Source organism: Embiotoca jacksoni, unplaced genomic scaffold (genome assembly GCF_022577435.1).
Source record: "Embiotoca jacksoni isolate LCO1_2020_lvr unplaced genomic scaffold, fEmbJac1.0.p SCAF_3, whole genome shotgun sequence".
Lineage (NCBI taxonomy): Eukaryota > Metazoa > Chordata > Actinopteri > Embiotocidae > Embiotoca > Embiotoca jacksoni.
Genome location: NW_027185381.1, coordinates 6,604,476 through 6,630,813, shown reverse-complemented (window position 1 = coordinate 6,630,813; position 26,338 = coordinate 6,604,476). Strand labels below are relative to the sequence as shown.

The 26,338-nt window shown below is 40.1% G+C and overlaps 1 protein-coding gene across 1 annotated transcript in view; it reads left to right on the top strand.

The window, feature by feature from the left end:
• Nucleotides 1-1,276: 1,276 nt before the first annotated feature.
• The window catches only part of map1ab (microtubule-associated protein 1Ab), a 72,617-nt gene continuing 47,555 nt past the window's right edge, over nt 1,277-26,338 (top strand). The window contains exons 1-2 of the mRNA XM_069163580.1: nt 1,277-1,556; nt 7,969-8,070. Coding sequence (XP_069019681.1) covers nt 1,292-1,556; nt 7,969-8,070 — 367 coding nt within the window. The 5' untranslated portion in view covers nt 1,277-1,291. The remainder of the gene's footprint in view (nt 1,557-7,968; nt 8,071-26,338) is intronic.

Genomic DNA, 26,338 nt, shown 5'->3' with positions numbered 1-26,338 from the left:
TGGGTGTCTCCATGACAACAGACTGAACTGGAAGACCAACATCAACGCTGTCTACAAGAAGGGGATGAGTCGACTCTTTTTCTTGAGGAAACTTTGATCCTTCAATGTGTGCAGTAAGATGTTGGAGATGTTCTACCAGTCTGTTGTGGCCAGTGCATTGTACTTCTCTGTGGTCTGCTGGGGGAGCAGCATTGGAGCCGGAGACACCAACAGATTTAACAAACTGGTTAAGAAGGCCGGCTCCATCATCGGCTACAAACTGGACAGTCTGGAAAAGGTGGTGGAGAGGAGGACGCTGAACAAACTATTATCCATATTGGATAATCCTGACCACCCTCTCCACCACCTAATTTGTTTACAATCTGCACACCTACAGCAGAGCACTTTCTCCAATAGACTCATCCAGCTCCACAGTCACAAGGACCGATATCATTCCTGCCCACCGCTATCAGACTGTACAATAACTCACCCCTCGCCAAATCCATCACACAACAATGACACCCTTGCACTGCAGTTTGTTTGTTTGTTTTGTTTTGTTTTAATTCATTGCACTGTTGTTTAGTTTAGTTTAGTTTATTTAATATTATTCTATTTTTATTGTATAGAATGTGCATTTTTAAAAATGATATTCAATATTTTTGCCATGTATATGCTGCTGTAATGTAAAAATTCCCCTCTGAGGGGTTAATAAATTATCTATCTATCTATCTATCTATCTATCTATCTATCTATCTATCTATCTATCTATCTATCTATCTATCTATCTATCTATCTATCTATCTATCTATCTATCTTATAAGTTCCCTGTTGTACTGGAACTGAGAACATCTCCTCTGACCAGTAAAGAACCCATGACCTTCTACACTACTTCATTTGTGGCCTCAAATATAATACATTGATGCAAATCATGCCCAAATAAAGGTAAACGACATTTGTTATTAATATAAGTTAACTGAAATGGGATTTTGTAATGTCAATATTGCATCAGTAAATTTTGGAAACCTCCATTATCCATCCGTTCTTTTTAAATCTTCTTTTATCTTTTCTTTTGCACATTAATTGAATCAACTTCAACTACGACGACAGTGAACGTCACACACTCGCTACAGCTCTTTTATTTTGAAGTCCCCTTGCGGAAATGAAACTTTTGTAACAGTCTGTCCCGTTTGACAGCTACCGTCTGTCTTCACCTTCCTCCCCTCCCTCCCCTCTCAGCATCCTCCTCACCCTCCTCTCCCTCCTCTCCCCACCCTACCAGACTCTTCCCCTCGTGCTCACACCGGTAGTTGTCATGGCGATGGAGTCATCCTCGGCGTCGGCTCCGAGGTCTGTTGCCATGGAGATCCCGGTGCGAGGTGCGCTCCCGGTGGTGGAGGAAGACGAGGGCTTCAGCACGCCGCCTCCGGGGTCCGAGGAGCGACTACGGTACCGCCGAGGAGCAGGGAGACGGCGGCGCGGGCTACCGTTCAACCGGGGCGGCTACTACATGCTGATAGTGATCGGGGAGATCGGAACGGAGCACCAGCTGGACGCCGCCAGAGCGCAAATAGAGCGGGGTGAGTGATGGACAGACCGGCGCTCGCAGTCTCGGTTTATGATTTCTTGGCAGCTGCAATTCAGTGTGCACAGTCACGGAAAAGGTTTCCACACGGAAACATCAACAAGAGAGATGTTTTGACGCAATGAACGGGATAGTGTCCATAGGTAGAAGCAGTTGCTGCAGCATTGCACCATGGGACACCACGCATCTCCCTTACTCATTAAAGCTGCAGACTCAGGTGGTACGTGCAGCAGAGGTCTTTCTACTTTAACAGGGCAATATTGTGACGAGAAACCGCTTGGGACTCAACCAAAAATGTATAACGTATTTAAAAGCGTGAAATCAATATATGAATCTCTAATTCTGACCAATCAGCATTGCTGCAAGAGGTACAATAATGTGTTTACAATCTGCACAACAACCTTTGGTCTGCTTTGTCTAGGCCATTAAAAATCAGCTACTTTTAGAGCATCCAAGTGTGTGTTTCGGCTTGTTTGTGTGTCTCCACATGGATGTTTTCTTGGTCGGGGTGTCACGTACCCCTCAAATCAGTAAACACACACACACACACACACACACACACACACACACACACACACACACACACACACACACGCACTTCAGGCTGTGGAGCAATGACAGCACATTTATTTCACAGATATTGTACGTGAAGAGTTTTAAGTTTTCTGCTGGACTCCTATTCTCTCCTTGTCACTCTTGGGCGTCATTACTCAGCTGAATATCTCAGCTGCAAAGTGAAGTGAAGTCACTGCTGCTCCTCCCGAGGAACTGCAGCAGGCTGCAGTCACTGTTGTCACCGAGAGCTCAGTTCAGGGATGTAAGCGGGTTGTTGTGCGGTCGTGACGGATGGTTGCTTGTGTGTGGATTCAGGAGTATGCCGGGTCAGCATCTTTCTGCCACACTGATGCCGCTCCCAGCTGTTCTCGGTCCAGGTCGCATTTTTAGCTGCCAGTCCAGCGCCATAACGACCACATCCGTCCCCTCTGACCTCCCTCTTACCACCGTTTGGGAGTTGACAGCTCTGCTGCTCTGTGGCGAGCTTGCTATCACGCCCACTTAGCTCATTACTGCACTGATTCTTTCGCCCGGGTCGGTGTTTCAAGTGTGACTCAGTGAGAATGACCTGCCATCCACTCTGATTACACGCTAGCTGCAGGGTCCTTTTATAGGCCTGAAACAAGTCACCCTCACTGCAGCGAAATAGTCGACCCCAAAAACAAAACACATGCTAAAGTCCTTGATTTGATTTCCCCACAGTCTTACTTTTCTGCAACTTATTATTATCTGCATAACTGATGAATATGATCATTTTCTGTTTAAGTATTTAGCTCATAAAATGAAATGATAAAATATAATGTTCGCTAACATTTCCCAGAGTCCAAAGTGGCATTTTGTAATTGCAAATTGAAAGAAAAACATCTTTAGTAAATCTATCTTCTTTTGAAAAATCAATTCATGGTTTTGTTTTGAAATGGCTCCTTCTGTTGATTAACACACCGCAACCCGAAGATATTTAATTTCTGTCACAGAGCGCAAACAAATGCAGCAAGTTCTCACATTTCAGAAGCTGGAAATGGAGTTTTCTTTTCACTACTGCTTGAAAAATGACTTCAGTGATTTAGCTGTTTCAGTTCTTGTTATGTGACAAATAATTGATTGTGTCTTGTGTCAATAAATATTCTTTTTGGTTAATTAAACTAACCAGTCAACTGGTTTTAGCATAAAAGCTGACACATTGACATGTGATCATTACGGCCGTGTTCACGTGCAATCTGTACAGAAATGCTGTAAGCAGAAAATAACATGAGACATTTTCTGCTTCACTGCGATCATGTAGAATATCAGGGAACATTATTTGGTACCACTGGAGTCAGCTCTGTTGTTTTAAACTCTTGTGGGGAATAAAGATTAAAGCACTTAGTAGCACATGAAACCGTGGCTTTTCACTCGTTTTAAGCTTGGAGCTAACCTACGCTGCAGGCCGCGGAAAGCGCAGGGAAAAGTGGCACACTTTCATTTCTCACTTGCACTGTTAGCTTCAGCTTCCCTACATCCAAATCAGTGCTGAAAGGTTTATATATTCATCCTAACATGTTTTTTTTTATTGACACTTTTTCTTCTCCAAACTCGTCCTGAACTTGGGATGCCGTGCTCCCTCGGAGCTGCTGGAGATCTTCAGGCCAAACACCTTCAGGTTTGGCAGATCTGGAACCTGAACACAGCCCAAGAGAAAATTAGCGTGACGCCGAGCTTCACCTGCGACAGCATGAAGATCCAGATTTTATATTGAATTTACTCTTAACGTATTATCCCCTATGCCTGTAGGTGTTCTGCAGCATTAAGCAGCCATAATCCTGTGGCTGCATCTTAATGTGGAAAATGATGAAATAGTTTCCATACAGTGCTGTAAATGACTCGTTTAACTGATGAGGTGTTCAGTGATAACATTTTGGAATAATACCATAATTAGCATTTTACAACCCTCTGATCAATGGCGGATTTAGGCCAAGGGCGACATCTTGCTGCAGGTGGCATGGTGCACCTTCACAAAACAATTGAGAACAGTGACATTCTGAGGGACCGGTTTTGTATCGCTGTCCGTTACCCTTGTCGGAGTGGGCGCCCTGATTCTAGTTCTGTGAGCTGAAGCCTGCAGGATACTAACTTGGCGTGCCCAGAGCTGGCCACGCTCCACATGGAATCATTCGCAGTCGTTCCATCTTACTGGACGTAGACCTCGGGTTCATTTTAACCAATCAGCATAGTGCCGAAACTGGCCGACACTCTGCTGCCACTGCATGTACCTTATGTCCGACGGAGTGTTTTTCCCGTTCAGGGTTTTTTTTTTCGGTCACCAAGAGTTGAACATTTTTTACCCAGCTGTCCAATCACAACGGAGGAGTGGCGGGCACTTAAAACACTGACACTGGTTGCTGATTGGTCTGCCTTTCAGAGTGTCTGAGCGAACGCTAATACGAGCAGCGTATCCAGACCATAATCAAAGTGAAGAAAACTGAAGCTGTGAGCAATACTCTCGCCCAATGTCACAACAGCCTGTTTCAAATTAAAAGCCCTGTCAGTGCATCATACACGGTGCAGCTGTGTACTCGGTTTTGAGCCAGCTTTGATTTCTGGTTTGTTCAAAATACTTACTAAAACACTTAGAATAACATAAAACCAGTTGGAGAAGGTTAGAGTTGAGATGGCAGTTGTGCATTTTAGTTTGCTTGTCTCTTGTTTGAAGTGCAAAAGTGTAATAATTAGGTTCTATTCTTTAGATGTGTTATTTTTTTGGTGTAGTTGTGGAGTCTACTTCAAGAGAGACCTGTATACAAAAAAATAAACACACATGTGCAGACAGACGCGCAGCTAATTCACAGGCATACATTATTCATTTCTCACAATTAAAAGACATTTAGATGATAGCAGACGTTGGTGGTTGGAGCTGCCTTGGGCACCTCACTGGCTAGAACTGCCACTACCTCCAATCCTGCTGGCTCTGGGGTATCAGCTGCTCGCCCCAGCAAACATTCAACATGAACATGAATCTTTCACAAACTCAAAACGAAGTCTGATGGTTGCCACAACTAAACAAATTACAACGTATTTCAGTCCACCTGGAGTGTGCTGCTTTATTTAATTAATGTGTTAGCCTCATTTGGGACTCTCACATCTGCTCATAAAACATACAGTTGAGATTTCTGCGTTATATGGAACGCTTTCGCACTTTGGGTTTTACAACAGAAAAAGATTCAGGATGAGGATGAGGACTAAGCTGCAAAGCTGGCAAGTGGAGCGCACAGCTGCTTCCGTAAACTTTTCAATGGAGAGCTTCAGGGACTGTCTGCCATGTAGTTTATAAGAAAGTCCAAAGCTGGGCTATCAAAAGGCGGGCGTACTGATGGGCAACTTTCTGACTTTGAGTCGATAGTGACAACTGAAAGTAAAAGGACAGAAGAGGTTTTCTTCACCGTGAATTAAGTCAGGCTAAGTAGGTTTCAAGCTGGCTTATTTTAACTGATAAAATGGTGCAATTAAGGATCATTTTAATTAACATGTCAATTAATTTTGTATTTCTTAATTGACATTTTTTTGATCATTTATTTACTTTGTTAAATATAAGAAAATACCCTAAAGTGTTTGCTTTGTGTGAACACCAATCCAAAAGATTAAGATTTAGAATCGAAAGTAATTTAAAAAAACAGAAAATCTTCACTTTTGATAGGCTACAACCAGAAAATGCCTTGTCTTCTCGCATGAAAAATGAAATGATAAATCAGCTGCTGATTGCTTTTCTGCTGGGCAGCACGGTGGTGCAGCGGTTAGCACTGCCGCCTCACAGCTCTGGGTTCAAACCTCAACTGAGGCCTCGAGTTTACATGTTCTCCCAGGGCCTGTGTGTGTTTTTTTTTTCGGGTGTTCGGTTTGTATTTATTTATTTAATTTAATGTTTATTTGTGTAGCATAAACAATGCGACACACCACAGAATTTATAGCTTAATCTAATTTGCAGGGGACAATCCAAATCATACATTTGGATTGTCCCCTGCAAATTAGGTATACACAAGCAAAACACAAAAGTTAACCAGAGATACAAAGATTTATGTAAAGGAACCTTGCTATTCCCGCTGGATGCTCCATGTGATACAGACCCTGAAGCTCTGTACAACAAGGTCACTGAGAACCTGGGGAACCTGATTATTTACGCATTTATAGATGAGTTTAAGATTAGAAAATTGGATAAAATGATCAAAACTTAACAAATTGAAGTTCTTCAGAATATGGCAATGATGTGATCTTATCGGTTTCCTGTCAAAGGTTGACTGAGGATTCTAAATTGCTCATAAATTGCCATAGTAATAAGTGAAGTAGAGAGAAATTCCACTTGCACACTTGTACATTCATTGATAATTCATCTCTTGTTTATAAACAGCAAGTTTTGTCTGGGACTAACGACAATGTTTGAAAAGTTGACTGATGTCATCCTCCATGAAAGGCAGACTCAGACACTTAAATCTGAAGGGCTGTTATTTGTAGATTTATTGCAAGGATTGCGATGACAACAACACGACACCAGGACGTTATGATTTTTATGTGTCTGGTAGAGCAGAGAAAGCTGTTGCCTGTGAATGCTAACAAAACATTGGTAACAATGACACAGCATCCCTGCGAACAGACTGCAGTCTGCAGTGATGGAACATTTCAGGCTCACTTAAGGGCAAAACAAGGGCTTCGGAGTGGGGTTTTTTTTCTGGATAAAGAGAAGATTTCAGTGCAGGGAACGGATTTGAAAAATTTGAATAATCTCATTTTTAGCTTTAGGAATCCACAAGTGGATAAAGATGAGAGAGGTGCATGCACTGGTGTCTGTCCTGCTGGGTGAGATCTGACACAAGTTCTCTCTGAAGTTTGACTTACTGCAGCTCAGCAGGATCTGATAAAACTGCTGAGTGTATGTGTGTACGTGTGTGTGTGTGTGTGTGTGTGTGTGTGTGTGTGTGTGTGTGTGTGTGTGTGTGTGTGTGTGTGTGTGTGTGTGTGTGTGTGTGTGTGAGATGCTGATCAGTTCATTAGAGTCATTTCTACTGATTCAGTATACTCCAGTTAATCTGTATGTTAAGTGCCTCATGTTTATGTTGCTTTGACTTGAACTACATGTCATATCATATCATATCATATCATATCATATCATATCATATCATATCATATCATATCATATCATATCATATCATATCATATCATATCATATCATATGTTATGTTATTTGATGATGATGAGGATTCATGATAATGTGGTGTGACTGATTAGCAATAGAAAATAATCTAATATTAATGTAAGAACTATACTCAGTAGGTTTACAATATCATTACATCGTCATTTAAAATGTGTCACCTCTCTTCCCTTTGCAATAAGCCATCAACTCTGCATGTATACACTTTGGATTGATTGAGAAAAACATAGCACTTAGCCTGGATTCATGTTCTTGCTGTTAAACTTGGAATACTGAACAGGGCCTGTGTTCACTGTAGAGCAGTGGATGTAAAATGTCATCAGTGTGGGTTAAAGTTAGTAATACTGACATGACAAAAGCATGTGGTGCCATCAGTCTCAGGACATTTTGAGCAGTGAAAACAATGCAAAGTTTTCTGCTCATTGACCTTCCCTGCAGCAGAACAGACTTTAAAAATAGAGTTGAGAGGAGGAAGTCAAGATGCTGCAGCAACATCTGGTAAAAAGGTTGCTTCAAGTTCATGAAAAAACAGTGAGGAAGATCCCTTGCGTGATAAGCTGCATGCTAATTGTGCCTCAGGATCATCAGAAACCAGCAAAGAAAGGTTTGCTCAATTTCACTAATGTCTGCTTCAATGTTGTTGTCCTCAAGAAATCTTTCTCTTCCTTTCTGGCAGGAATTCGATCCTGGGACGTCGATCTCAAGTGCTGTGACCTTGATCAGCAACTGCAGCTGTTTATAACTCGTCACTCTGCCCACTTCTCCTCCGAGGTCAGAGGTCAGTGAGATGTGTCTCTGTTCGATGACAGAAACCAAAAACATTCAACCAAAAACATTCAATACACTGCAGTGTTTTTTTGGAACAGATTAAGATGAAACATTCATTCAAATCTAAATTTTCCAGACTTTAAAATCTGTATTTACAACGTGTTAATTTCTTATTCTTTTTTTTATCTCTTTTTATTTCTTTTTATCCGTAGTAAAAAAAAAAGAAGCTGCAGCACATCTTTGTTTTACTCCGCTAACAGAGATGTTGTAGAGGTGCTAAGTTTTGATCAAGTAAAGAGCTGATGGCTATCTAGTGCGTGCTGCTCTGGCTGGATTGCAAAACTGGACTTCCTTTACTGAAGTGTTTGTCTTGTGCCATTGTTCTTTGGTACAAATTACATCAGACCATCTGAGGGGCGCTGTGTGCAGTTTTCTGACGTTACATCACATGATTTCTGGAGTTTTCTTTTTTCCAGGAGTTAGTTGCTGCCCTTTGGAGCTGCCAATGTACCAAGAACCCTCCTTTCAACCAGACGTTATGATGCTTGTATGATAGTAGGACGAGAGGCTTTTTGCCGATTTACAGCTCAACGATTGAGTTTCCAAAGTTATTTGAATCTTTTGAGTTAAAAGAACAGTGAATACCTTTACCTGCCTGGCCAAACTATTGACCTCAATAATTTGTTAGTTAAAATAAATGTAGGCAGATTAGAATATGTACGAAAAAAAATAAACAAACTTAGTACTGAAAAAAGAAAAGCCTACATGCATAAAATCTTTAACTGGAAAAAACTTTTCCAGTTAAAAATGAGTGAAGTAAAGCTGACAACCGCAAAGCATGTAATACGCCTGTCAGTCCACTGGATGATACCGTGTCAGTGTCAGATGTGAAAAGTAATGGGCCTGATGGTTTGGGTCAGGAAAAGATCATAGTTTGGGTAGAAATAAGTAATTTTAAGTAATTAACATCATGTTACTTAATGTACTTTATATAAATTTAATACATTACATTCTGTTAATTTACGTTACTTAAAAGAAATTCATGCTGAATTTTGCCTTCTCACAGGTTCATACACTGGTGTTTTTTTTCGTCCTCCCCATGCAAACTTTATCACTCTTTGTACTTCTTCACATGACCTCATTCTTTGACCTTGGTTATCCATGCCTGCAATTTTCACACTTTTCGGTGAGGCAAAACATGACACTGACACGTTATCCTCTAGTGGACAGATGGGTGTATTACACACTTTGGCATGATACCAGGCTGAAAGCTGGACAGATCATTTATCCAGCATATATGAATTGTTCATTATTGGGATTTTAAGATAACAAAAAAAGACACAAATATAGATTAAAACAAAACAATAAACTCTCTTGTCTTCTATGACATCACGTCAACCCGTTTTACTCTATTTACTCCAAATAATCGATGAGTGGACATTTACTCCATCTGCATTGCATCAAAGCAGAACTGTGTGTATATTCACCACGGTTACTCTTCAGTGAACTGTGGAGCTGCGCTGTTAGGCCAGTTGGTGTGTTTTAGTGTGTGTGTGTGTGTGTGTGTGTGTGTGTGTGTGTGTGTGTGTGTGTGTGTGTGTGTGTTGGCTGGCCTTCCCGTGTGATGCAGTGATTTAGGGCTCAGAGCTCAGCTGGAACATGCAATAGATGCTGAATGGGGAATTATTTCAATCGTCTGCCAGGTAAGGGCCTGATGGATCACACACACACACACACACACACACACACACACACACACACACACACACACACGCACACATTGGGGGAAACAGACAAGCACAGGATAGATTATAACTGCACTGGTAGCAAGTGCTAAGCAGGAGCTGCAGTCAGCAGAAAATGACACAGCATTTTTCAACATGATTGTTACGAAGCAAATATGTTGAAAGGAAACAGAGGAATTCCTGTGAAACAATAAACATTATTAGTATCCTTTATCCCATCCCAACACTCCTGAACACATTGAACCAATGCGAGTGACCCTTTTTCTCAAGCTTGCAACTGCTTTTGGTAAATACAGCTGCTGCTAAAATGATGATTGAGTTTCTCAGGTCTGCTCCATCTCTAACACATTTGGACATTAACATTTGACCTTTGAAAACAGAAATGTGATAACACAAATCTTTTTTTTACCTCAGGGGGTCAATTATTCTAACATGTAATGGATCAGGGTTGGCTTTATTCATATTGCCTTCAGATAAGGTGTATTGATTTCCGAAAGGAATGCTGGACTTGTGAGGGCAGCATCATGTCATGTAAAATAACACAGACGTATAGTGATCTTAGCACGTCCTTGAAGTGTCATTGGTTCAGTGCCCAATGACCTTTAGCATTCTCCCTGCACTATTTCACTAAATGTGTGCTCTCTTCCTCTGTAACAGCCTTACAGTAAGGCACATCTACTCAGTTGTATCACATCTTTGTCACGAGACGTTTACTGCTGTATATGCTCATATTCTGGATTCTCAGTCCCAGTCCTCAGCATTTTTCCTACATGTATTCTTTTCAGTGATAATGGCATCTGCTGTTTATTACCCATTACACCATGCTAAGCTAACAGGTATTATTAAACTGGATTTAAGCTTTAGGTTGTGTTTCCTCCTGCTGTCTCCAACATCTCTGACGTCTCTAGAGATTGTTGATGAGGAGGAGGATGTTAAGGAAGATGAAGAAAGACCTCTTCTTTCACACACATCTAGCAAAGCCATATCATACCTTATGCTCATTCAACCCGTTGACATTTCACAGCATCAAATACTCCCATTCTGTCACAACCCACTGGTGTCTCACAGATAGGAACAGGTTGCCCTTTGGTGTCTCATACGCACTGGGGGACTTAAGTTTGTTTACCAAAAACCATGTGATTAGGTTTTGGAAAAGATCAGGGTTTGAGTTAAAATAAGTCATTTTATGTAAGTCACATAAATTACTTTATGTTACATGGATAACTTCATTCCTAAAAATAAATCCATTGACTTTTGTTCAGTCATGGACTGAAACACCAGCCTCCTGAGTGAAAATCCCATGTTTGTTCCGTCCAACCACCACTGACCATTTGGAACACAGACTTTGTTGCGCTTTCTACTCGGTCACATGACCTTCTTCCACCTGGACCATCACAGTACTCATGACAAAGGGCCCCTTGTGCATGTCTCTCTAATACTAATAATTTAAACAAAATAGCAATATCTGACTCCCTGGGAATGAGATGGGCCTGCTCACTTACATAAAGTACATTTAAATTAAAAAAAAAAAAAGTGTGCTTTCCCAAATTGATAAAGGAGATCACAGAAAATCCCTGATCCCATTTTAAGACTGTAAGGTAGCTGAGGCCGGAGTTCCAAGGATGGAGACTGGGGAGTATTGACCACCCCTGACACTCCCCACCACCCCTTTTTCAGTGCAGCACACAAAGCAAATCAATAGCACTTCAATGGAGAGCAATCCGATGGCTGCAGTGCAGAAATAGATAAGGAGATCACATTGCTTTGCGTTGACAAAATAATTCCCATTGTGGGAAAACGGCAGCAGGAGTCCCCGCTATCTACTTGGCTGATTTTTAAAATGAGGTGATAACGTGAGGGAGGGCTGATCGGTTTACTGATAAACTCTGGGAAGGTCTGGGTGAATTTTAAATATAGGTATTGGGCTGCTGTTTTGTGTGTGCTATGTGAAAAAAACAGCTACATTTTCAGAGTGGATGAATGCTCTCACTCCATTTAATTCATTTTCAAGTGAACATTTAATAGTTAATTTTCTAAAATTGACCTGTTTCAGAGAGGAAAATATCCATTTACTGTAATGCTTATTTTTCAAAACACCAATCAAGGCCTTCAGCTCTCTATTACCTTTTGTTTTCTTTCTAAATTACTTTTTGTGCTGCCAGCCCTTCTGAAACACTCAATGATTTGTCTGTTGTTGTTGGGTTTCTCTTTTTACAGCAAAATCTTTGGTGAAAGAACATTTATCTGATAACTCCTCCACAGCTTGTCCTTGATTTCTCTCATCAATGTATTGTTTTGTCCATGAGGAATTGAAGGGAGCTACAGTTTTTGGAGGAGTTGAGGGTTATTTTATGTTGTTAACCCAAGGGTAAGCTGACATCAAACCCGCCTTGAACACCATGATTGTGACTATAGAGAAAACAGAAACAGTACAGTCTTTATTTAAAATGAGATCTGCAGTCTCATTGTGGCACCACTAACCATATTCACATGTAAACTAACCAAAGCAGTTTAAGCTCTGCTTATCAGGGCGTTATTAAATGTTCCGAATACAGCATTTCTAATAATCATTGGTATTCAAAATGACATAATTTTTATTCAAAACCATGCAACTGGAATAGTTTAATTATTTCTTCAAATTTCACAGCACACTGGTTTTTAATAAAAATTTCAGAGGCCATCTGTACTTGTGTGAAATGTATGCTTTATTTTCATCTTGTATTGGCACAAGGTCACATCACAATGATACAGATGAGTCTTCAGCAGGATTTGACGGGATTACTGCTGCATCCAAAACACTTTTGTAGTTATGTTTCAGATCTCTTTTTTAATCTTTCCTTCTACATATAGTTTTAAACCAGTAACTAAATCTACCTCAGAATAAATTCATGACCTACTGTCGTGTTTTAATATTTCACAAGTTCTTTTGCATCTTCAAAGGGAATATTTGTGTCTCAGGTATATTTTGTCCCATTGACTGCTGATTTCACAGGATGTAGCTGAACTTAATGCTAACTAACCAACTAACACCAGTTGTAAACTATATTGGGTTATTGTTAGTCAGCTGAAAATAAATATAGAATATCCCGCTGGGAAAAAGTATTCAAGATTGTGTTTATTGATCTCGGATCTAAAACTGTGCCTCAGAGTTTTCATGGTGATCATTTTTCATCTAATGGGTACATTCAGGAGGGGAGTGATGACACCACTGTACAGTACAACAGCCTTACGGTAAGAAACACAGTCATGCTTTACCCTTAAAAAGGCTGCTCAAGTGCACTTTGTAACATTAACCTGCCAAGGTGAAAAAGCAAAACAGTATGTCAGAGACTGAATAGGATATAGTGTGCTAATATTGGTTCAAAGAGAAATTGTTAAAGGCTAAATTAATAACTTCATTTATAACTTCAATTGTAAATGTCAAAATGGAATTTACTACATATACTATAGGGTTTGTTCCACTTTTACATGAATATCTCTCCATAACAAACATCACACCGAGTGTTGGAAAAGTGTAATGCAGTGATGACATCAGTTTTACACTGGAAGTCTGTCTGAATTCCTATTTATTTGAAACATCCACTGAAACACTTACAGCTGATAAATCTAACAGCACTTAAGTAACATATTTCCTGTGAAGCAACAGCTTTTATATTAATTCACACAGGTTTGTCTTTTTATCTTAGTGAGGACACTTATTGACATAATGCAATTACCCTCACCCTAACCAGTCCCAACCAGTCCCAACCCTAACCCAAACCTAATTCTTACCTGAAGCCTAAAATCAAGTCTTAAATTGCCCTTAAAAGTTGTGAGGACCAACCTAAATATCCTCGTAACAATAGTTTTGAACTAAAATCGGTTCACGGAAGTATAGAAAGAAAGGCACACACATACACACACTGCTGCCTACACAAACACTCAGGCGAGGACCGGGTGAGATAGCCCATGGATTAGTGTCAGCGATTTACTCTGATTAACCCTCCCACTCTAAACTCACGTGTGCGTGTGTGCGTGTGTGTGTGCGTGTGTGTGTGTGTGTGTGTGTGTGTGTGTGTGTGTGCGTGTGTGTGCGCGCGCGCGTGTGTGTGTGTCTGTACCTATTTGACCAGTTGCCTGTTGTTTATTTTACAGTTTGCTCCCAGACTTGCTAATTCCAATTATATTGACGCATGTATAGAGAGGAATACCTGTTTTGATAGATGCCTTAAGAGACGACTGTAGAAAACTGAAAGAGTGCGTGATCTGTCCAATTACACTACCGTCCACAATACATGTTACACATGCTGCTATTAGCCTGTCAGTGCAGGAATTTCTCTGGAAGATGTTTTTGAAACATATCGAACAAAGTAATGAGAATGCCTGTTGGTTTATGGGAAACAGACTTCGATGTCCCAAAGGTCCAGAGATCCTTTGAAGTGAGATGAGAAACATCACGTCCTACTTTTCTTTCGGACTCCCTCCTCCTCTCTTTCTCGAACTCACTGAGGGAGATGTGGGCGGGGAGAAAAGGAAAAATAAAAGAAGCAGTGGGAATAAACTCGATGTAATCGTTACGTGTGGATCCTCCCTCCTACACACACACACACACACACACACACACACACACACACACACACACACACACACACACACACACACACACACACACACACACACACACACACACAGGTTGAGCTCAGCATGATGGCTTAGTCAGGCAGGGAGCTCATGAAAGAGGCTTCCAAAATTATCTGCAGTGGACATTGTTTTATAATACCGCTGCCCATTCATGAAGGCAGTCATATTGCTGAGATCAGATTGTCTTCCGTCACTTTTCTGTGTCTAAATGTGACCTCTAGAAACAAAAATGCATATACACACAAGTGAATACGTAAAGGAAATTCACAGCTTAAGAATATTATTATTTTTCCAGGTTATAGCTCCAACTTTGGTAATTATAAAAAGAAGCCTTGTGTAACACCAGTAAAACATTAAAAAGAAATCACAGAAAGGATTTTTTTTAGTCCATTAAACGCTCTGTCAACTGGATCTGTGTGTTTATGGACACACACGTACACACACACAAGGGAGTGTCATCTCCATGGCATCATCTGACGTGGATGTGTTAGAGGTGAGAGTTGGCCCGGGGGCGCCACAGAGTGATTAAAGATTCACATTCGGTGGCATCAGCCAATTTGCTCTGCTGCCTGGAGAATGCCTTTCATTGCAATTGCCATAGTGACCTCAACCATCATTGCCTGAGTGGGATGACTCTCGGAAGACCCCGAAGGTGTCAAAGATGAAAGACTAAAGAGGTCTGCATGCCCTTTATCGCTATGTTGTGACCGAGGTCAACAAAGGCAGTGGCTGGTGGAGGATGGGCCGGACACGTGTTGAGAATCTCAAGGAGGAGGCGTTGGTGTCCGGCTAATGTGTGTCCATAAATAGACACACATTAGTCTGAACTGGGTCTGTCACACTTTGATGTCAATGGAAAGTGTATCTTCAGTGCACATGATTAGTCAGTCATGTAAGCAGCTCTGAGAAGCTATATTAAGTACAGGAGTGGTTTGAGCTGAATGCTACATTACAATGCTTGTTTAACAGTCAGGAATTCAATTCAATTCAGTTTTATTTATATAGTGCCAACAACCTCACAACAACACAGGCTATTCCGGGGCACTTAACGTAATGTCCTTACAACAGAACTTTACAGCATTATAAAGGAGAACCCAACAATTCAACAATTCCCACGTGAGCGGCTGTGAGAAAAAACCTCCGGCAGTGAGAAGAGAAAAACTCCCTTTAAACAGGAAGAAACGCCAGTCAGAACCAGGCTCAGCGGTGTGCGGCCATCTGCCTCGAACAGTTGGGGTGAGAGGAGAGCAGAGAGAAAACAGGACTGCATAGAGATCCAAGACATGAAATGTTGGTGGGGCTGACAGTCACAGAGCAGAGACATTCAGCTCCATGGCCAGGTAAAAAGAAAGCACAGAAAATACACAAGTGAGGGGAACTGCATGAAGAGGCAACAAACAATGAGCAAAAACTATGGGAGCAAGAAAGGTTGAAGTTAATTAGATGTAATGGTGCCATATAAGTGCATAGAGAGTGAAAGAGAGAGAGGAAAGGAGCTCAGTGCATCATTGAACTAGACCTATTACAGCACAACTAAGGGATAGTTCCCCTTTACCAAGCAGCAACCAACTGTGACGCCACCCAGTGTTTGGTGAACTGTCATAATGAAGCCTGCACGTTCGGTATTTAGGTCGTTGCCATCTTGCTATTGATGAGCCAGACGAGCAGAATAAAAACAAAGTGGAGCTGATGCTGTAATCATCAGGTCAAAATTCTAATTCATCCACTTTGCTTCTGAAAAAAAAACAAATCCCATATTCCACATTCCACTCGTCCGCACGTCAATAGAAAGATGGCAACGGCCCAAATACCGAACTTGCAGACTTCGGAACGGCAGTTCATAAAACACTGGGTGATGCATCCAATAAATTGTCAATTGATTGTCTTTCTCTGCAATATTTCAAGCGTCCTTTGTTTTGTTGATTGTTATACTAAAAATCATAGTCACATTTTCTATCATGCTTTTTTTTCTTTTTTGGATTATGCTTAATTTAATCAAAGGTATACAACTTTTGTGGGGTTTATGACACTCTGACTACTTATTTAAAACTGTCTTCTTACTTTGGAGGATACTAACTTGCTATCGCTTGCTATCAGTTATTAAGTATTAGCATTGAGCTTCTAATCATTACCTCCAACGCTAATGTAAAAGTTCATCAAACGGTCAATCTCCCATGAAATTTAGTCCTTTAAAGTAGAAAGAAGGATGGAAAACTTTATTTGGCTCTTTATATTAAAAAGTTGTATCTCACTTACTATTATGTCATACCACTCTTTCAAATCTGCATGTACTTGCTTATCTATGTGCTTATCTGAAAGTAAAGAAAAAGCCTTCTACCTCTCCTCTAAGCTCTAGTTTCAGTTTAGGTTTAAATTTATATTTTTACACCTAAAACCTAAGCTCTAATTGCTTTAAAAAAAAAAAATCCCCCGTCGCTTCCCACAGGTCTCCGTATTATGTCTTTATCTCTCTTACATGATTGGCCTCAGGTCACCTCAGTATTTGCACTTTGGCTCTGACCTTTGAAACATGTATTAGTTGCTTGTAAGGTTGAAGCTTTAGGATCATTCATGCTGGAAGGTACTTAACAGTTTTGAATGTGGATATAAGAGGGAAAGTCTCAGATTTAGCAGCCTCAAACATTGACCTCACTCGACTGATGCCTCACATGCAGCTTTCATCGTTGTCTTACTGACGCTGGTGTACCGAAGAAGCACAGTAACCAGAAGTTCATGACCTTTAGCTACACACTCTCATTCCCATCTATAGCCGTAACATCTCACCATTAAATTATTCAGCAATCATCATTTCTTTCAATCATGCAGTGAGAGTTTGCTCACCCTGTCTGTTGTTTTCCTTCTTTTTTTTTAATGGAGAATTGTTTCTCCACCCACAATTTTTATTTCTTCTCCAGACAGGAGAATAACCGTGAGGGAAATGTGAAATTGGTGGAAATTTGTAAATCTAGCAATTGTAGTGGTGTACCAGCCCAGTATCACACCAAAGTGTGTAGTACACCCATCAGGCCTCAAGAGGATACTGGGCCATGTGCCTCGCCGAGGCATGAAAAGTACACGCATGTATGACCAGGGTCAAAGTAGGAGGTCATGTGATGAAGTACAAAGAATATAATTTCTTTTAGGTCATTGAAATGAAGTTACCTATATAATGTATATACATATATATATATGTTGACTGTGTTTCTTGGTTTGTTTGTATATAATATATATATAGATATAATGTACTGTATATACTGTGCATTTTATATTTTATATTTATATTTTCTACTGCTATTTACTGCTATTTTATTGCTTTTCTATTATTCTATTCTATTCTATTCTATTATTTTATTCTATTATTTCTATTATTATCTTATTGCTTCTGTATGCTGCTGTAGCGAAAAAATTTCTCCTCGGGGATTAATAAAGTAAATACCTACCTACCTACCTAATGTATCACATTTAACTTATGTAATGTATGTTAATTTACTTACATGGCATGTATGTAATGTTACTTTTCTAAAATTATATATTATGTCAAACCCTTTTGGTGAGCTGTGACTCAGATGGGAGAGGGGGTTGTCCACTAATTGCAGGGTTGTGGGCAAAACACTGAACCCCAAGTTACTCCAGATGGCTGGCGAGCACCTTACATGGCAGTTAAGTTACTATTGGCATCACCATTGGTATAATTGGTAAGACCTCTAAGGTAAAAAAGTGCTATATAAGTGCAGACCATTTAGTTTTCCAGCCCAGCCGAGCCAAAACGTGACACTGACACAGAAGCCTTGAGCGTTATGTTTTGGCATAATATCAGCTTGGTTGTACTGGACTACATTATACTGAAAAGTTTTTTTTTGTTGTTTTTTGTTTTTTTGCCTCTCTCTTTACAGCAGCAGAATATTAGAATCACGTCTGAATATATAAAAGTCTAGTCGTAAAATAGGACTTCCGTTCTAAAACATATAATGGGCTTTAAACCTCCATGAAAGTGTCAACAAACAATGAAATATTCAGTGTACGGAAGATTAAAATTGGCAGAGGTTGTTAAATTTTCATATGTTTAAGTTTGCTAATGAGTATGTCTTAACCACTTTTGGAAGAAACAGTGGACAATTTAATTGGTATCTATAGTTTGTGTTTTCTCAGTGATCTATGAGCTTTCCTGAAATCACTGAACATTGTTGAACTGGATATTTTTGTTATTTTGATAATGCACCGGATTTTCTCCACTACCGTCTGATGTTTGTCATGTTGTACAAAGTACACAGTGAAGGGCAGAACAAACACTCGTCTAATAACTTTGCTGTTTCTCACATTTATGGCTATATTGTTCTTTCCTATTCCCAATGCCAATCACTTCCTGCCTGTGAAATATTTATTCTTGTGTCAATCTTTGTATCTGTCTTCTATATTGAATGGTGGGAAGGAGACATTTTCATCACTGTTGAGCTCTGCTAGATGGCCTTGAAGGAATCGATTGAGCACAGTGGCAGCAGAAGTTATGGTTGGGAGGCCCAAAGCTGTTTTCCCCAGTGCCAGGATACTGTGTCGGCGCCTCATTTCCGCTGCTTTCTGCCTGATGTTTCACAACACCTGAGCTGAGCCTTTTCCCCTTCTTCATATAGGCCTGCACAAAAATTATATGATAGCAATTAGTCAAAAACACACTTCTGACTCCGATACTCTCCAGATTGCATGAGGTTGCTGTTTTCATTTTGCCCCAAATGGCTTCTTAAACCAAGTGCTCTGGTGTTGTGAAGAATCCCAGTGAACAAAGTTTCATCACTAAAAGGTTCCCATTATTCATTTTCGGATCAATTTCCAGCTCACAATTGCCACAAATTACCCAACTTCCCCTTCAATGTCCTCAATACGGCCTTCAGATTTATCTCTATAATAACCACATTGAAATTTAGATTGAACTTTTTTATTGCAAAAGTCACATACCATGCATATTCTTTATCGGCTTGTTCTGAAGATTTGTGAAATGTGATGAAAGTTTTGGTCAAGTGTATGTTCAACAGTGGAAATTTAACTCTTTTCCTTAAACTGAAGTCTTTGGGTCTTGTGCTGTTTTTTTGTGATGCTGAGAAATTGTAACAGGCTCTTTAATGAGCTTATGACATTTAGATAAAACACTTTACTTTAATAGTTTCCATTTAATGCAACTTAGATACGTCTACTCCACTTAATTTCAAAGGCAGATATTGTACTTTCTACTCTACATTTGTTTATGTTTTAGTTACCTCTAAAGTTCTTCATACCCTTCTTGTCCAGTGAAAACCATCTATCTCCAAATTTGTTTACTTTGAATTTGAATATTTGCGATGAATTGAAAGATGAAATGTTTATTTCCGGGTTAAGAAAATTGAACTTCTTTAGATAAATAAACAAAAGAAAAACTCTCTCTTAGATTAGCTAGAAAATATCATAGATCTGAGAATAGGGAATTTTTTCAGAGCTGAAAAGTTGACTTTTTAGAGATATGGGGTTCCAACGCTACAAATGGTCTCAGAGTATGATGAACTGCTGCAGATAAACAGTGTATAGTTATAATTAACTACAGCAGGAAAAGCCACATTAATGCAGCAGTATATTAATCCAAAAACATCATACCAGGAGCAATTTACTGCAAAATTTAATATAATTTATCATTATTTATCGTAGTTTGATCACCACCAACTGATGATCATCTTCATCATCATCCCAGCCGTGTATCACTGGCTGCTCACTTAATTTTGCTGTGTGACAGTGTCCTGACCCTCAGTGTGACACAGCAGTTCTGTTCTCTCACCTTGTCGTTGCGGTAATGGGAGGAAGGGTGTGTCTGGACTTCTGGGACACTCTAACCTTCCTAAACAGACCTGCTGACAACACAAACACACACATTACCATCCTTCTCAGTTATACAAAAACTGTAATTCTTATGTGAGTACTGTATGTTTACACCCATGCGGAGACACACACAATCTGCTCTTTAAATACACAGCGTCAGCCATCGTTATAATGGCACCTAGGGAGCTGTCTGTTTCCATTTCTCCGGCCCTGAGCTGAACCGGTATGGAAAGGCCGTTTGCGCTTAGTCGACTCCTTTCTTTCTGCCTCTCTGCACATCGTCTTGTCATGTGCTTTCTAGTAAAACACTCCCCGAGTGCCCAGGGCAGTGAGCAGGGTGAAGAGTTTACGAGTGCCACTGGCATCCGTCGGTTAGTGGAACATCAAAATTTCATGTCTGTTTTCTCGTATTCGTGTTGTTGGCAAGTTAAACTGTTCATTCAGAATCATCCCCAAGTGATTCCTGACGCTAAAGCTAAATGCTAACTGCCAGCTTGCATGACTTTGTAACAGTTTAGGCACGTTTGTAAGCATTTCTACCAACATGAGTTGTGAAGACAAGGAGGAGTTGGAGCGCATACTGTGTAAATTAATACATGAACATAAAAGCTGAAAATTCTGTTGGTTTTTTTTGCCACAAACTGATGAGTGAAAGTTTTCACTTTGTAGAAACATGATAAACACTTTGCTGTTAAACTGTCTCACCATCCGATTCTGGGTCCATTTTGGATGAATTCAGGATCCCATTTGTAACAGTAACTGTCAGTGACCGGCTGGCTTCTTCTCCATAGCAACCAAAGCTGAGGATCATGGGATAATTTAACCTGCTATCACGGCAACGTGTGTAATACACCCATCAGTCCACGAGAGGATACCATGTCATATTTTGTGGCGCCGAGGCGTGAAAAGTAAGCTGCCTTGGGTTTAGGCACCGAAAACCACGTGATTTAGGTTGAAATAAGTAATTATGAATACCATTTGGTAAATCACTTAAATTACTTAATGCACATCATGTAAGTCAAATACGTTACGTCATGGATGTGATTACTTGTTACATAAAAGAAATCCATGTTAACGTTTACGTTCTCACGGACTCGATAACTGGTTGTCCGGAAGAAAATCCTGTATTTGTTCTATCCAATCACCCCCGACCTCGTGCTTTCTTGGACTTCATCCCTCTTTGTTCTTCGTCACATGACCTCATTCTTCAAATACATGTGGTGACTTTTCACACCTAGTTGAGACACTCCCATGTTATCCTCTAGTGGACTGATGGGTGTATTACAGTACATGCTTTGGTGGGATAATTGGTTGGTTATTTACATGTTTATGTTAAACTGGAGGAAAAATAAAAATCGGATTTCTCAGAACAGAAATAATGAAAAGCATCAAATAATTCAATTTATAAGATAAACTTAGTTTTTGTGTTTCTTTGTGGGGAACCATCACCTCTACTTAGTTTTTACCTTTGTAAAAAAAACATCCACACTGCTCTGAATATAAAGAGGCCACTTGCTACTGCTAATAAATTGCAAATACAAGAGCCTCAAATGAATTATGTCCATTGTGATTAATAGATGCATTAAGGTCCTTCTGTATTGCAGCTTCATAAACATGCTGTGGTAGTAGACGTTTGACTGTCAGGGCAGAATGGATCCAGTCATACATACTCTGTGGTCCCTGAAACTCATTGTGCTCATATTAATATAGGAGATGATACGTCACTGATTTTAGGGTAACGTTTTTGAGCTTGTCCTTACATTTGAAACTTTGGGACCCGTGTTTCATTTTAATTGCTCCCACGGCTGCTGGATAGATGATTGAATGCTAATAATAATAATGCTAATCCAGAAGTGCCTAAAGTGCAGTGTCATCATGGACTACTCCCCTGTAATCTCTTTGAGATCGTTCAGCCACCAGTGTGACCCTCACCATGTGTTTGTTACAGTGGGATCTTTAACTTATATTTTCCTGCTGAAGAAATGGATACAAGCTTTTTACCAGAATCCATTTTTCATGATCCCCCAGGAGAGATAGTGAGAAGGCAGATCAGAGTGTGACCTGCGCCATCTAAAAGAACTGTTTACAGGTAAAACGTTTTCAATATTGGTTTTAGTTTTTGTGAAATGTATGAACTAATTATTAATGACTGAGTCACTTTGCTGTCTTTGATCTGTGGTGACTGTAGTGTTTGTGTTAAAGCTCTGCAGACTAGCTGTTGGTGTACAGCATGCTGTATTGTCCCAACTTTAGACAAAAAGAAGTCTTCCTCTGTGTTAGATTTAGATTCTTTCCTTTTCTTCAAAAATCAATGCTAACTGCAGAGGTGAAGCAACATTCAACAGGCTGGCACCCAGCTGGATGAATCATCCTTTTTCCCCCTTTTTTTTTTTTTTTTTTTGCAGCTCTCTGACGTTTTGCTTCGTCGTTATGTTATCATAGCAACAGGACAAACTCATTTCTAACTGCTCTATTAATATGGAACTCAGACATGAAGCCTGCCAACATTCATGAACTATTTTATCTTGATTGTTTAAATGCTACACATGTATCATTAATACAAATAGCAGGGCAGGTTCACTTCACCTGACCGAGGAATGTAAAGAGAGACAGAGAGAGAGAGAGAGAGAGAGACCGAGACAGAGAGAGAGAGAGAGAGAGAGACGGAGACAGAGAGAGGGGGAGGCATCCTTCCAAAGTGGCTCATTGCATCATACATTATTGAGGGTACTGCTGAATTATGCAAAGCTTTGATATTGATCCCAGGGCTTGCCATCACTGCAGTCTGAGGAATAGATAGAAAGTGAGTGAGAGTAAAGAAGAGATAGATACAAGTGAGAATAAAAAGATTGGAAATGACAAAGAGAGATCCGTACTAGTAAAGGAACTTAACTAGACAGATAAGAGCTGTGCGATGGACAGAAAAATACATTATGAAAGAAAGGAGGGAATAACCCATTAAATACAAAGTACGGAAAGATGAAGACACACTGGGATGCCCATATGGTGTGTGACAACAAGATTGCATTTTGCATTCATTAGGTCATCTCCCACTTCGGTGGGAAATTTATTTTTTCATGAACAAAAATAGCACTGACAGTTGAGGACTTTAGAAGATGTCATCCTTCTGGGAACAGTGATGTTGTGCTCTGCTCTTCATAAAAGGCAACCATAGAGGCACAAATGATATGAAGTCTGAGCAGAGTGTACAGTAGCATCATACCTTGGCAGACACCAGTATCCATCTAGGATGAGTTGTGAACAGTCTTTTTATCATTGATGCCAGTTTGAAACACTGCAACATCTGCCATCTATGACAAACATGAAAGTGATCTCCGAGTGGCGCCGCTCAAATGTTTTTCTTGTTAATAGGTCAAATCGAGATATTGCAATCAGTGAGTAACATTGATGTTCAATGCTGAAATGGCATTTTCCTAATGTTTTCCTCTGCATATTATGGATCAAACAAACACCTCCAGGTAGTACAGTCAGGCAGTGAATGCACATCCTCAACATTAAAAGGGAAATAGCTCTGTCACAGCAGGCTGGAAGTCTCCATAGGCTACAAACTCACTGGATCTGTTGTTTTACAAAGAGCTGTTTGCCAGACTCAATGAGCTAATAACTGATTCTGTTAAGTTTCCAGAGAATTCAAATCAGTTTTGAGAATTGTGCGAATACTTTTCAAGTTAAATAATCAATAATGCATGGGAAGGTGACCTGGGAAAGAAAACAGTTAAAACACAGACGTTTACCAAAGAAATGTAGCAGGTCTGCATTTTTTTTTAATTTTTTTTTTAACACAAACAAATTTACGATTTATTTAGGAATCTACATACTTAAACAAACGTGTTATCCCCTAAATTGTATATATATTTTTATCAGCCGATTGTTTTTTTTAACCTAGTATTTTGTCCTTTCAGAGAAGTAATTTATAAGCTGCTGTAATGTCAGTTCTGATCTTTTAGTCTTTTCTCACAACAGCCATTATGACAATGTGAGTTAATGTCGCCGACGTTTGGAAGGCAGCAAGACTGCAATTGTGGCTAACATGTTAGCTGACATAGCTAGCTTGCGAAGAGCTTCATCAATAAATCAGCTGGATCATTGCCAGCTGATATTGTCATAGATAGGCTTCATTGATGTACCGTATGTCAGCTGAGAAGTAACAAAAGGTTGCTGCACAGTGGCAAAAAATACATTTGAAATAGAGTTAGCATTGCAGAGTTTCTCCACCAGAGAGCGCTGATATTTTAATTTCGGTACAGAGTTGGTCACAATCATGAATGTATATAAAAATAGATTTCGCCTGCAGTTATGAAAAGTGAAGCCAATGCAGATGTGCTTTAAAGTGCAATACCACCATAGGCCACCAGGGGCTGTCTCAGAAAAAAAGACTCTGCCCCCAAGAGACACCAATTTAACTTCTCTCATGAAATACAAATTACAAAGTCATTATGGTGTCATTCTTAAAATTCACTCCATCTGAACAGTGTTCTGGTGGTCCATCTGAAAATAAATCCACCATTAATTTGATTTTAGTCCTCAATGAGAGGCATGTATGGGGACGTGTCTGTTTGACTGACATGCCTGGGGTGTGGTCCGAATGCGTTAGATGGACGGGTGTAGTGTCCTCATGTTCTCAATCCCATCCACTACTTGCTCTTCCGCAGCTCGTCTACATATAAAACCAAGATGTCACCAGCCCAAATGTCAGACTCAAGGCTTTAAACCGTCAGTTCAACAACCAGTGGGTGACGTCACAGTGGGTTGCCTCTTGGTCTTGTTGGGTGTTTATGATGTCTGAACGCTAAAATTTGGTATTTACCGCACAGTATGTCCTCAACTAAAACTGCAACATACCTGTAAGCTCTATTAGAAAATAACAAAGGAAAATATTAAATAGGCTACTTATCATTTATTAATTATATGTATATTTATAAATAATATATCATTATAATTATTTACAGACATTTAGCTTCTGGGAAGAGCTACACCAGAACCAATTGTGCTGCTCCACAAAATTTGAGACACAGGAATGACTAAGCTACTTTGTTTCCAAGTGCAGGAGGGAAAATCTGATGTATCAAGACATGTATCCGACAGTCTCTCAGCTCCTCCTGAATAGGATTTGAGGTGAGAAGGTTTGTCATTGTGGGTAAAGCAGCATGGCCTCAACATGGGCTGAATGGGATCTGATTAGCTGACAGGATTTATTATGGTGACAAAGGAGATAGAGAGATATATATAGTGTGTGTGTGTGTGTGTGTGTGTGTGTGTGTGTGTGTGTGTGTGCGTGCGTGTGTGTGTGTGTGTGTGTGTGTGTGTGTGTGTGTGTGTGTGTGTGTGTGTGTGTGTAAAACCTTAGCCATCAAGATGCTGCTGTAACAGCTGCCACTCCTCTGGATTTCCTTTCTACGAGATGAGGTTGAGCACTGTTGTTGTGCAGTGAGTCCAGGCTCAGATGTTTCCGCTCACACCAATGGTGTTGGGTGAGGTTGAGGTTCTGGGCTCCGTGCAGCCTTGCCAAGTTCTTCCACACATAAAATGTGAAACCATTAGTTTATAGATCTGTTTTTGTGCATGATGATACTGTCATGATGTTGGTCCACTTTTTTTTTTTTTAACAATACTTAGTTGTTTTCTGTAAGTTAGCCAAGTCCAAAGTATATGAAACAAATTGTCAAACCATATTTAGGGCATGGATCATATTTGGTTTTCAGTAATGTGATTAATCATGCACGTGTTTGTTAATGCTGTATGTACTGCCAAAGCAATGTTGAAGCCAAACCTTTTAAGGTCTTGAGGTGCACTGTGGTTTAAGGTGTATCTTATCTAATTTTTGTGTGTGCTTACATGGTGCACATTTGGTATAAAGTTGTGTTTATTGTGGGAGAAACATTGGGGGTGAGGGTAGGGAGGGTAGATGGGGGACATTGTCCACTCATTGTTGCTCAGAAGCCCCCCGGGTTACTCTTGCTGTGCAGGGAATGTTTTTTGTCTTGCTGTGCCCCTCTTGTGGAATTTGGCTTCGATAGCCCTACTGTTGACTCATAATGATGTTGATGAGTCTCA